General features: G+C 39.7%; 2 protein-coding genes and 4 non-coding genes across 6 annotated transcripts; 1 reads left to right on the forward strand and 5 right to left on the reverse strand.

Moving 5' to 3' along the window:
• Positions 1 to 444: 444 nt before the first annotated feature.
• LOC116677141 (U2 spliceosomal RNA) lies at positions 445 to 639 on the reverse strand. The gene has a single exon (XR_004328936.1). It is a non-coding gene; the product is annotated as a U2 spliceosomal RNA (small nuclear RNA).
• A 275-nt stretch (positions 640 to 914) lies between these two features.
• LOC116677142 (U5 spliceosomal RNA) lies at positions 915 to 1,031 on the reverse strand. Its single transcript, XR_004328937.1, has one exon. It is a non-coding gene; the product is annotated as a U5 spliceosomal RNA (small nuclear RNA).
• Positions 1,032 to 1,520: 489 nt separating this feature from the next.
• On the forward strand, positions 1,521 to 5,185 carry LOC116677138 (uncharacterized). The gene is made up of 6 exons (XM_032507827.1): positions 1,521 to 2,069; positions 2,833 to 2,961; positions 3,049 to 3,242; positions 3,391 to 3,538; positions 4,175 to 4,379; positions 4,459 to 5,185. The coding sequence occupies exons 1-6, from the start codon at positions 1,857 to 1,859 to the stop codon at positions 4,764 to 4,766; spliced, it is 1,197 nt and encodes a 398-aa protein (XP_032363718.1). The 5' UTR covers positions 1,521 to 1,856; the 3' UTR covers positions 4,767 to 5,185.
• A 148-nt stretch (positions 5,186 to 5,333) lies between these two features.
• On the reverse strand, positions 5,334 to 7,957 carry LOC116677139 (uncharacterized). The gene is made up of 6 exons (XM_032507828.1): positions 7,556 to 7,957; positions 6,886 to 7,139; positions 6,364 to 6,554; positions 6,018 to 6,111; positions 5,694 to 5,893; positions 5,334 to 5,578 (listed from the first exon to the last, which is right to left on the reverse strand). The coding sequence occupies exons 1-6, from the start codon at positions 7,586 to 7,588 to the stop codon at positions 5,394 to 5,396; spliced, it is 957 nt and encodes a 318-aa protein (XP_032363719.1). The 5' UTR covers positions 7,589 to 7,957; the 3' UTR covers positions 5,334 to 5,393.
• A 1,269-nt stretch (positions 7,958 to 9,226) lies between these two features.
• LOC116677140 (U2 spliceosomal RNA) lies at positions 9,227 to 9,416 on the reverse strand. Its single transcript, XR_004328935.1, has one exon. It is a non-coding gene; the product is annotated as a U2 spliceosomal RNA (small nuclear RNA).
• A 275-nt stretch (positions 9,417 to 9,691) lies between these two features.
• LOC116677143 (U5 spliceosomal RNA) lies at positions 9,692 to 9,804 on the reverse strand. The gene has a single exon (XR_004328938.1). It is a non-coding gene; the product is annotated as a U5 spliceosomal RNA (small nuclear RNA).
• Between the last annotated feature and the right edge of the window lie 2,254 nt (positions 9,805 to 12,058).

A 12,058-nucleotide genomic window follows, 5' to 3' on the forward strand; every position in this document is an offset into this window, starting at 1 on the left:
TGCCCCCCCCCCCCGCCCCCTCTCTCTCTTGTGTCTCTCTCTTACTCACACACACACACACACAACACACCACACATCCTGGTGTGGGAAATAAAAAAAATAAAAAAGAACCAAAAAAAAAAAAAATCACACTGATCATAAAAAAATAAAAAGTTTAAAAAAAGAAGAAGTTATATTGAGTATGATGAAAACTCTTTTCATTACATTTTACTTCATAATTGCAACCGCATGTGTTGTATTAATTGTTGCAAACGTTCTGTATATAGTTTGTTTGTTACCATGACACACCCATTGATCTGAAGCTCGATGGGGTCATGTAAATAGTTTTTCAAATCAGCAATAATATAACAATTGATCAACTCATATCAATTGCTCTTCAGGTCCATTGACAGTTTTGGCAACGGGCAGCTCAACGGCTCGTTAATTGTTTTCCACAAGACAGAAGATGGGTGCACGTTTCCCAGCGAGCTGCAGTACGGGGTCGATGCGTGGAGTGGACGTGTGAACGGAGCAAGCCCCTTTTTCAACTCCCATTGCTTAAAATCCATTAATATGTTGTCCCTGATAGAGGACATATCAGATATTAAATGATAAGAACAGATTACTACACTGATCTTAGCCAAAAGGCCGAGAAGCGATGACCACCACCTCTATGCTGTCAGATGCGACCTCCCCGGACGGTTCTCAGTTGTCACGGTCCAGTAATTTAAATGGACATAACAGCTGCTGCTTCGCACCCCCGTCCAAGCGCTTCATGGGAAGCACAAAAAGTTTAGTTAAAGACGGCAATTGTGGTTTTTCCAATTGGTCAAGCTCCTGCCAACGTGCAATATTCCCATGCTGTCACATTTTGGCTACGTTTAAGAATCTGAGTTTCCTTTTGGAGAGCAATTTGTTTTTCACAAGTACAAAAGGGCTTAGCCAAACAGCAAAGCCCACCAAAAATAATTTCAACTCATAGGCGTTCCTCTCCACGGAAGTCTTTAGTAAAAGGCGAAAGACTTGTGCATTATGAAGAGAAACCAGAGTAAGTACAGCCCACTCTCGAGAGCAGCCGAAAACGCCAGTCTTCCCAGTCCCAACCCTCGCGGTAATTCTCACTTGGTGTGCCGCTTTTCCAAATCCAAGGCCTCACCAATATTTTGTCCTTGCTTTTCTGCCAATCAAAAGTGCAAATCTTGCTACACTTTTGTATGGCTTTATCTTGTCAAGTATTATAACAACGTTTTGATACCAGGAACCCAACAAGGTTTCACAGATCATTCAGTTTTTAGGACAATTTCTGGCGGTAAAATCTGCCAGCCATGTCTCTTCAGGTCCGTTGACAGTTTGGGCAACGGGCAGCTTCACGTGCATCGTTAATTGTTTTTCCAGAAGACAGAAGATGGGTGCACCGTTCCCGGTGACGCTGCAATACCGGGTCGATGCGTGGGGTTTAGATTTGTGCATATACACATCAACTTTCTTTTACATTACTGCATATACACATCAACTTTCTTTTTGATTCATCATAATCCGTGTACTATTCGTTCATTCGTTTTTCAAAATAAAACCAAAACTCAAAAAACAAATAAATGGCTTGTTTCCTCAATATTCGTTTCCAAAACCAAAAGGAAATAACGGATAACAACTCGTTTTTCCAATTTACAATGTTGTGCTCAAATGGAAAAATGGAAAAACAGATAACGAGCGTTTCACTCCGTTTCATCCAATTTTTATTTTTTATTTGACGCAAGATGCATGACCCGGATGTGACCTTAACTAGGACCAGAATCTGCCAAAAAAAACAACAAGTCGAGACAAAAGATAGTGATCATATTATAATAGTGTATGTTTATTAACGGTCCGTGGTAGTGATGGCCGGACTCGATGAATATTCCGACTTGATTCGCAAGCTTTTTGAAGAGGGTCGAACGCATGCTGAGATTTCCACCGCGCTGCGTCAGAGAGATGTCCCGAGATGCTCGGAAATGTCTGTCAGAAGATTCTGTGTTCAATACCAGCTCAGACGAAAAAGACATGTGTCAGACGCAGAACTGGAAATGGCAATCATGTCATCGATAGATAAGGTAAGTGCTCACAAGACAAGAAAGTAGGCCAACCCACCATGGTTACGTTAACCAAGTATTATTATTATTATTATATTATTAACATTAACCTATATAATAGAGTGTGTAAGCTAACGTTACCTTACGCAGTGAGCACGGCACTCAGTGGCAATATTGCATAAGAGAAATAATCAGTGCAACAGGGTGATCACACTGATTTAAGTGTTTTTCCACCTTTAAAATGTTGGTTAACTTTGCAATACACCAATATGTAGCCTATTATAGTGGGTTTATCATAATGTTAATGGGATCAATGACTCTTTTCTCACTCACTCAGATGGAATTTGTTTTAGTGCCATTTAATATCTTACCAGAAATTAAAATGTTGACCTACATTGGGACCTACAGTTTTCTAAGCTTCACAATGTTACAGGGTAATATCTTCAAAACATTAATGTGGGCTAAACTGAAACTATTGGTTAAGGTTTGATAGGTGAATAGACAATTCTGTTATACTTAAACTTTTGTAGTGAGTGTTTTGTGACATGTAGAATTAAAAATACTGTAAGCTGCCCTACACAATTAGGGGTTTATGTTGATGTGCTGGCCTGAGATGGAGTCAAAACTCCCAACCTGAATTACTATCCCAGACCTTCTGCACACAACAGCTTGAGGGAGCAGTGTAATGTTTGCAACTTGGTACTTGCTTATAGTTTTTAATCCAAGACTAATTTGTTTACCATTTTAAAAAGTTTCATTTCAAATTTTCACCAATTTTTTAAAGACAGGTCCATGTTACGGCCGAAAATTCATGACAGGATACCTGTCATCAGTGGGGGTGAGGGCAGGAGAATCTCGAGTGGGAAAAATTCTCAGAGAGGTACACCAGCCGTATAATGAACTGCGTCGCCAAGTAAGTCACCTACATTAATAAATTCAAGGAAAAAAGTAAAGCTTATTGTTATTACACCTTGTATTAATTGAATTCTACTTGTTTTAGGGAGCACGTAATCTGAATCCAGTTCCTTATCACGCCGAGTATATGGGTCATAAACTCCACCTAGACCAGAATGAAAAGCTGGGAATGTTTGGAGTTACACATGTCTTGGCTATAGATGGATTCAGCAGCAAAATTGTTGCAGAATCCACAATGCCAGTGAAAAACAACCTTATTGTTTATGAGGAAGTTTACAGGCAAGTGAAGGTTAATAACAGTAGCAGTAAATAACAAGCACTGTGTGGGATTATTATACAGTATTAGTGTTTTTACATTACAAGCAGTATGTGCTAATGAATATTATCCACATATGTATCCACATAATCTACACATTTTCTATTACAGGAAAGCAGTTGTCAACAATGGCATGTGGGACCAAATTAGAGTGGATCATGGCAGGGAGTTTTACTTGACCCTCTACATGCAAGAAAAGCTGTCTCAACACAGACATAACATCAACAGGCTGCCTTATGTACAGACAACTTCTTCAAGGGTGAATGTTGTCCTACTGATTACGCAGATAAGATAATGAGTCCCATTACAAGTAATATTTCCAGTGAAAATATTTGAAATCACAAATCAATAGATGGTTGATAGTAATTATCTATCCTGCAACACCTTTCAAAAGACATGACAGGGAATCTCAGTTTCTCGACTAGTAAAACCTGTACCATATGGAACAAGTCTTTTGGATTTTTCTATAAGGGAAGGGTAAGCATTAAGCCTATTCCACACTGCAGGCTTCTACTCAACCTGCCTTGGATAACCATGACCTCGATGGCTGATTTGATTGCTTGCAATGTTAACTTATACAATCACTGCTGAAATTAGCTGTTTACCTATAGCATCATTTTTTTTTATTTTTCACCTCATTACTTGTCCTAAACGGTATTGTATGTCCCAACATCTTAGGATAAGGAATTTGTTTGTTGTTACATATCAACGGAAAGCTTAAATATTTTGACTTCAAACTGTCTGCAACATGAAGATCAAATGACACTTCTAAATTAATGCTGTCAACTACTGTGTATATGTATTTTACACACCATACCCTCTTTTTCTGATTTGGGTTTTCTGATCTGAAGTGTTTCCAATCAGTCTTAAAAATGTTTTTATTGTGTTTAAACAGAACCTTCGTGTGGAAAGAATTTGGCCGGAGGTCAACAATCGGGTGAACTATCCACTAAAACAAGCCCTGGTTCACCTGCTTGATCAAGAGCTGCTTGACATCCAGGATAATGTTACCAAATTTTGTGTCTCCAACCTTGCATGTCAAGTGAGCCAGATTGGACTTGGCAGGGTTGTACAGTCATGGAATGCCCATAGGATACCAGGTAGGCTATGCTAGTGTGTGTATGTATGGAGCTTTACAACAATTGTCAATTTTGCCAAAACTAATACAAATAATTTTAGGCAGAGGGATACCAAACCAACTTTCAGCTGATTGTTGTCCAGCAAGAATTCACACAGAGCTGCTGCCCAATGCTGCTGAGGCAGCACACATGTATGAGCAAGAGTTGGGGTCCTCCCTGACTTGGGTATCTGCCTTTGGCTCTGACCCCTTTTCATCAGAGCAAGACCGATGTCGTGCTGAGCAGCTGTTTGGAGAGAGGTTTCCAGACATGTCTCTTCTTTTTGGAAAAGTAGTTAACAATGACCATAGTGTTTTTCAGGAAGCACTGATCTATCTGATTAATGTTACTGAAAGACATGCCAGATAAACACAGGTGGTGATATTGCCAACTATGCCAGTGATGGACTAAGTACACAAAAAGTACTGTATGGTTATATTTGTTCTATTCGTCACATTTCTAAAGCTGGAACCGCAAGATGTTTTTACATGAAAAATGCCTTCACGCCAATAATTTATCAATTGACTTATTTGTTAATCAACTTGTGTTTTTTCAGATGTACTTGTATAAACTGATTCTGTATAACATCAAATTGTACTAAATTTGTGATCTGTCAAACAAATGTAGTAGAAAATTTCCTCTGAGATGTAGTGGAGAATTAAAGTCATGAAAAGAAAATACTCAAATATTTCAAATTTCCACCATTGAACTATGCATATGTTTGTAGAGTAGTTGTGAGAAACTGCTCAAACTCAATTGTAGCTGAATAAATTCCAAGTGTGTTCAGATGTCTGCATATTTCTTTTAATGTGAAAAAATACAAGTAGAAAATCTTGTATAACCAGTAGAAAATCTGGTAAACATTATCTAAGTGCCACAATTACATGTGGCAATTAAACTGTTAACATTAGACATTGTTACTTTATAAAAACAAGGCTCTGAAGAACTGTATGCACATTTGTTGCCACCATAGCAACATACTAAATGGAATAAAAACTAGAATAACTTCTCCAGTGGTGCCAGTGCCTCAGAGAGTCCAGCCACTTCATGAACGTTGTTCTCCAAATCCACAGCGCGACACTTGGGGCAGTAGCTGTGGCTGCTGTTCCACTCCACAACACATGCCTTACACCCGATTAGTGTTCTGCAGCATGTTGAGAACATTGGCTTGTCTAGAGGACCTGTAGGTTAAAAAAACAAATGCACTTCATTTATGTTCAGTAGGTAGGCCAAACCCAAACAACATTGACCAAATAAAGTAAATCCACACAGCATGTCAAATCTAGTAAAACTAACCTTTGCAGACAAGACAGGCAAAAATTGCTCTTAAAGAAGCTACTTCAGCCTCTGAAAGAGACAGGGTTGTTGTCACTGTGGAATGTGCAAATCCACTCAAATCCTTAATCATCTTCGTCACTTCCTTCAGTCCCTGGGCTGCTTCGACAACCTCTTCAATGTCTGCCATAACCTCTTGAAGGCCAGTATCTTCTCTTCGACTGAAACACATTAAAAGTGTACAATGTAACATTTAATTACACCTCAATATTTTTTTTTTCCCCCCCACACACAGCATCATGTCATCCAAAGGAAAAAAGAAAAAATAGAATAATTTTCAGTTACCTCAACCTCTTCCTTTTATTGACTTGTAGCAGTTCCATCTGTGGTTCAGGCACTGCAAATATTTTCCTGGAATTTTGCTTCCAGTATGCTGACCCTGCAATGAAAAAAGAGGACATGTTATGTTTTAACTGAATATTTGCAGAATATTTAAAAACTTATACCCTATATGGAGGTTGGGAATTTTAAAAATAGGACACTATAAACAGATTTGAAGCACACAAGAAAGCTATTACTGCAAAATGTACTTTAATATGAGAATATTTAGGTGTACTTCAGATGCTAAATGTGTGGACTATTAGTGCACTTAAGTTCCTAAATATTTACACAGCAATGATTTAAAACATACCTCTAGTACCATCAGAGTCAATTATTTCGTTTCCCTGACTATCTGTCAAAATAAATGACTCCTGTTGTCCAAGGGCCTCTTTCACCTTACTGGTTATTGTTGCCACACAAGCCTCAAACTCTGAGAAGCGGACTGTAACCATCTTGGTGGTGTCTAGCTTTCCATTCAGGACTTCAGCAATTAAGACATTCCTGAATATTGATGGGAACAAATAATAAAAAAAATTGCAGTTCCTGTGATTTGGATAGTCCACTTGGCAATATTTATATTAATTGTTGAACCCTAATATACAGTGATAACAATAAGCACGAAATGCTGAGCTGGTCATCAAGTTCCTGGATATAAAAGCTTAATTTAGCTGATAAGTTGCAGGTGCAGCAGGAACTGATGGTAAATATGCAGGATAAAGCATACCAGTAAACAGAGTTGGACACACTTTCTCAAATTATGTAGCAAAAGAAAGTAGTAACAGTAGTGACAGATGTCTTAGCAAGATGTTTTTTTTTTTTTTTTTTAACTTACCTCACAAAGGTTTTGGTGGTGCTCCTTGGCATTGGACAGGAGGATGCTGTGGCAGTGCTTGGTGGGCGGTGGAAAGAAAAGCGGGCAGCCGGGCCTGAGGGATGTCCCCCTGCAGATTTTTCCACAGTGGTGCCGTCGCCATGCACTTCATAATGACCTCTGGCGATGAGGTCAAAGCAGTTGAAGTCACCATCAGATCGGGGAAATATGGCCACGTTGGTGTCGTCTGTCAAATAAACGGTTTCCTTTTGGACCTATGACAGGAGTTGACGATAGAACAGAAGCAATAAAGTGTGTATAGTCCAGCCAACCACACTGCTTTTTGTGCTTTTATTACAAAATAATATATGTATTCACATTGTAGTCACCAACATTTTTATTAGTAACTGTTTAATAACATTTTCTCAGTGATTGCTACGAAAACTAAAGTATAATATAACGTTACATCTAAAGCAGGGAACATCTTTTAGTTTTTTAATCCAAGACGAGTGTTGCATGACAATTAATGTTAAATTAAGTAAAATAAAAAACATCACACTAGAACCCGTTCGAACACACCAATAACTTTGAAAGTTCATATACGATAGCCGTTAGGTAGCTAGCTAGATGTGCGCGCCCACGAGTATTTAAACACCATAACGTTATATATCGCTTTATATAGAATACATACCTGGAAAATAACCGATATCTTCTCTGTGGTCATGTCTTCAGGCTTCAGAGTAACCCTCTTACTTCCACAAAAAAAGCACAAAAATGTCCATTTCTGTTGCTAAGTTGCTACCTGCTAACGCTAGCTACAACATGAGCTGCTCTTGGTCGTGTCGGTGTCGTTGTCCCACGAGTTAAGGTCACATCCGGGTCATGCATCTTGCGTCAAATAAAAAATAAAAATTGGATGAAACGGAGTGAAACGCTCGTTATCTGTTTTTCCATTTTTCCATTTGAGCACAACATTGTAAATTGGAAAAACGAGTTGTTATCCGTTATTTCCTTTTGGTTTTGGAAACGAATATTGAGGAAACAAGCCATTTATTTGTTTTTTGAGTTTTGGTTTTATTTTGAAAAACGAATGAACGAATAGTACACGGATTCATCATCACCATTCATTATGTCATCATCACTATTCATTATGTCATCATCACAATTCATTATGACATCAACTTTCTTTTATATTACTGCATATACACTAGGGGGTATCCGAGTGTCCGGCTGAAACGAGTATCCGGTACGGATAAAGCACTTTGCCGAGTACAAGTATTATCCGAGTAATAGAGTCAATATCCGTGCTCGGATTGAAATAAAACTCCTCAACTGGCCGCGCAGCGTTCTGTGATAATCACAGCGCCCCCCCCCCCCGCCTACAAACCCGCTCGGATCAATCACACCACACAGAACATGGAGAAATGCGCTCTCTCTCGCTCTCTCTCTCGCTCTCTCCTGCTCCGTCAGTCAATTCGTTCTGGCGGATCGTTCCGTTAACGTTTAGGGTTTCTTCAGCTTCAGGTTTGTTTTTAACTTCGGTTTGTAGTCCTTACATAGTAACCAGTAGATTTCTGGTGAACGTGGGGTTTGCAGTCCTTACATAGTAACCAGTAGATTTCTGGTGAACGTGGGGTTTGTAGTCCTTACATAGTAACAGTAGATTCTTGTGGAACGTGGGGTTGTAGTCCTTAATAGTAACCAGTAGATTTCTGGTGAACGTGGGGTTTGCAGTCCTTACATAGTAACCAGTAGATTTCTGGTGAACGTGGGTTTGTAGTCCTTACATAGTAACCAGTAGATTTCTGGTGAACGTGGGTTTCAGACATGCTGCTTGTTTTAAATGCGACTCAGTTGCGTCTCTGCCATCGGAGATTTTTTTTTTTTACTGTCAGCTGCCCCCCCCCCCGCCCCCTCTCTCTCTGTGTCTCTCTCTTACTCACACACACACACACTCACACACACACACACACACACACACACACACACATATACCTGGTGTGGAAATAAAAAAAATAAAAAAAGAACCAAAAAAAAAAAAAAATCACACTGATCATAAAAAAAAAAAAAAGTTAAAAAAAGAAAGTTATATTGAGTATGAAAACTCTTTTTCATTACATTTTACTTCATAATTGCAACAGCATGTGTTGTATTAATTGTTGCAAAACGTTCTGTATATAGTTTGTTTGTTACCATGACAACACCATTGATCTGAAGCTCGATGCTGTCATGTAAATAGTTTCAAATCAGCAATAAATATAACAATTTTTGATACTCATATCAATTGCTCTTCAGGCCATTGACAGTTTTGGCAACGGGCAGCTCAACGTGCATCGTTAATTGTTTTTTCCACAAGACAGAAGATGGGTGCACCGTTCCCAGCGATGCTGCAATAACGGGTCGATGCGTGGAGTGAATGAAGCAAGCCCCTTTTTCAACTCCCATTGCTAAAAATCCATTTTAATATGTTGTCCCCTGATAGGACATATCAGATATTAACTGATAAGAACAGATACTAACACTTGATCTTAGCCCAAAGGCCGAGAAGCGATGACCACCCACCTCTATGCTGTCAGATGCGACCTCCCCGGACGGTTCTCAGTTGTCACGGTCCAGTAATTTAAATGGACATAAAGCTGCTGCTTAGCACCCCCGTCCAAGCGCTTCATGGGGAAGCACAAAAAGTTTTAGTTAAAGACGGCAATTGTGGTTTTCCCAATGGTCAAGCTCCTGCCAACGTGCAATATTCCCATGCTGTCACATTTTGGCTACGTTTAAGAATCTGAGTTTCCTTTTGGAGAGCATATTGTTTTTCACAAGTACAAAAGGCTTAGCCAACAGCAAAGCCCACCAAAAATAATTCAATCATAGGCGTTCCTCTCCACGGAAGTCTTAGTAAAAGGCGAAAGACTTGTGCGTTATGAAGAGAAACAAGAGTAAGTACAGCCCACTCTCGAGAGAGCAGCCGAAAACGCCAGTCTTCCAGTCCCAACCCTCGCGGTAATTCTCACTTGGTGTGCCGCTTTCAAATCCAAGGCCTCACCTATCCCCCATTGTCACAGGGCCAATATTTTGTCCTTGCGGTTTTTTCTGCCAATCAAAGTGCCAAATTGCTACACTTTGTATGGCTTTATCTTGTCAAGTATATAACAACGTTTGATACCAGGAACCCAACGAGGTTTCACAGATCATTCAGTTTTTAGGACAATTTCTGGCGGTAAAATCTGCCAGCCATGTCTCTTCAGGTCCGTTGACAGTTTGGGCAACGGGCAGCTTCACGTGCATCGTAATGTTTTTCCAGAAGACAGAAGATGGGTGCACCGTTCCCGGTGACGCTGCAATACCGGGTCGATGCGTGGGGTTTAGATTGTGCATATACACATCAACTTTCTTTTTGATTCATCATCCCATTCATTATGTCATCATCACTATTCATTATGTCATCATCACAATTCATTATGTCATCATCACTATTCATTAGTCATCATCACATTCATATGACATCAACTTTCTTTTATATTACTGCATATACACTAGGGGTGATCCGAGTATCCGGCTGAAACGAGTATCCGGTACGGATAAAGCACTTTTGCCGAGTACAAGTATTATCCGAGTAATAGAGTCAATATCCGTGCTCGGATTGAATAAAACTCCTCAACTGGCCGCGCAGCGTTCTGTGATAATCACAGCGCCCCCCCCCCGCTACAAACCGCTCGGATCAATCACACCACACAGAACATGGAGAAATGCGCTGTCTCTCGCTCTCTCTCTCGCTCTCTCCTGCTCCGTCAGTCAATTCGGTCTGCGGATCTGTTCCGTTAACGTTTAGGGTTCTTCAGCTTCAGGTTTGTTTTTAACTTCGGTTTGTAGTCCTTACATAGTAACCAGTAGAATTTCTGGGGAACGTGGGGTTTGTAGTCCTTACATAGTAACCAGGAGATTTCTGGTGAACGTGGGTTTGTAGTCCTTACATAGTAACCAGTAGATTTCTGGTGAACGTGGGGTTTGTAGTCCTTACAGTAACCAGTAGGATTTCTGGTGAACGTGGGGTTGTAGTCCTTACATAGTAACCAGTAGATTTCTGGTGAAGTGGGTTTCAGACATGCTGCTTGTTTTAAATGCAACTCCAGTTGCGTCTCTGCCATCGGAGATTTTTCTTTTTTTACTGTCAGCTGCCCCCCGCCCCCCTCTCTCTCTGTGTCTCTCCTTACTCACACACACACACACACCACACACACACACAACACACACAATATACCTGGTGTGGAAATAAAAAAAATAAAAAAAGAACCAAAAAAAAAAAAATCACACTGATCATAAAAAAATAAAAAGTTAAAAAAGAAAGTTATATTGAGTATGGAAACTCTTGTCATTACATTTTACTTCATAATTGCAACCCCATGTGTTGTATTCATTGTTGCAAAACGTTCTGTGTATATAGTCTGTCGTACCATGACAACACCATTGATCTGAAGCTTGATGCTGTCATGTAAATAGTTTTCAAAATCAGCAATAAATATAACAATTTTTGATTGCAACTCATATCAATTGCAGCTTAAATAACATACCGGTTAAAGCCCCGCACATTTCAAGAGAACCCGACCCACTTCCGGGTTAAATCTGACCACTTCCGGTTTAGGCCCCCGCCCAGTCCGAGTACGGATCCGGATACAGATAATTCATGTGGTAAACAGATACAGATACAGATAATGCTGTACTCGCTCATCCCTAGTGTATATGCATTTATCAAAACAAAAGTTGATGTTTATAAATTTATCAAAACAAAAGTTGATGTTTATAAATTTATCAAAACAAAAGTTGATGTGTATATACATTAATTAAAAAGAAAGTTAATGTGTTTATGCATTAATCTAAAAGGAAGTTGATGTGTATATTTATTGATCAGTTGACCTCGTGGCACAACGGTAGCGTGTCTGACTCCAGATCAGAAAGTTGTGTGTTCAAATTACGTTGGGATCAAATGTTTAGTGGGGGGCAGTAGATCATTTGGTTGGGAACCAGAGGGTTGCTGGTTTAAATCCCCATGTGGACCAAAGTGTGGGTTGGTGGCTGGAGAGATGCCACTTCACCTCCTGGCACTGCCAAGTGCTCTGAAGCAAGGCACTGAACCCCCAAACTGCTCAGGGTGTTGGACCCACTTTGATATGTCAGTTTAAATAACCCTTTTGTTGAA

Source organism: Etheostoma spectabile, unplaced genomic scaffold (assembly GCF_008692095.1).
Source record: "Etheostoma spectabile isolate EspeVRDwgs_2016 unplaced genomic scaffold, UIUC_Espe_1.0 scaffold00004444, whole genome shotgun sequence".
NCBI lineage: Eukaryota > Metazoa > Chordata > Actinopteri > Perciformes > Percidae > Etheostoma > Etheostoma spectabile.

Bases quoted from the DNA above. Each gene is read 5' to 3' on its own strand.
- LOC116677139 (XM_032507828.1), bottom strand. From the start codon at position 7,588: ATGACCACAGAGAAGATATCGGTTATTTTCCAG. The intron at 6,112-6,363 runs GTATGTTTTAAA...TTTTCATTGCAG, and splicing joins TGACTCTGATGGTACTAGAG to GGTCAGCATACTGGAAGCAA. The intron at 5,894-6,017 runs GTAACTGAAAAT...AATGTGTTTCAG, and splicing joins AATAAAAGGAAGAGGTTGAG to TCGAAGAGAAGATACTGGCC.
- LOC116677138 (XM_032507827.1), top strand. From the start codon at position 1,857: ATGGCCGGACTCGATGAATATTCCGACTTGATTCGCAAGCTTTTTGAA. The intron at 2,070-2,832 runs GTAAGTGCTCAC...AATTTTTTAAAG, and splicing joins TCATGTCATCGATAGATAAG to ACAGGTCCATGTTACGGCCG. The intron at 3,243-3,390 runs GCAAGTGAAGGT...TTTCTATTACAG, and splicing joins GTTTATGAGGAAGTTTACAG to GAAAGCAGTTGTCAACAATG.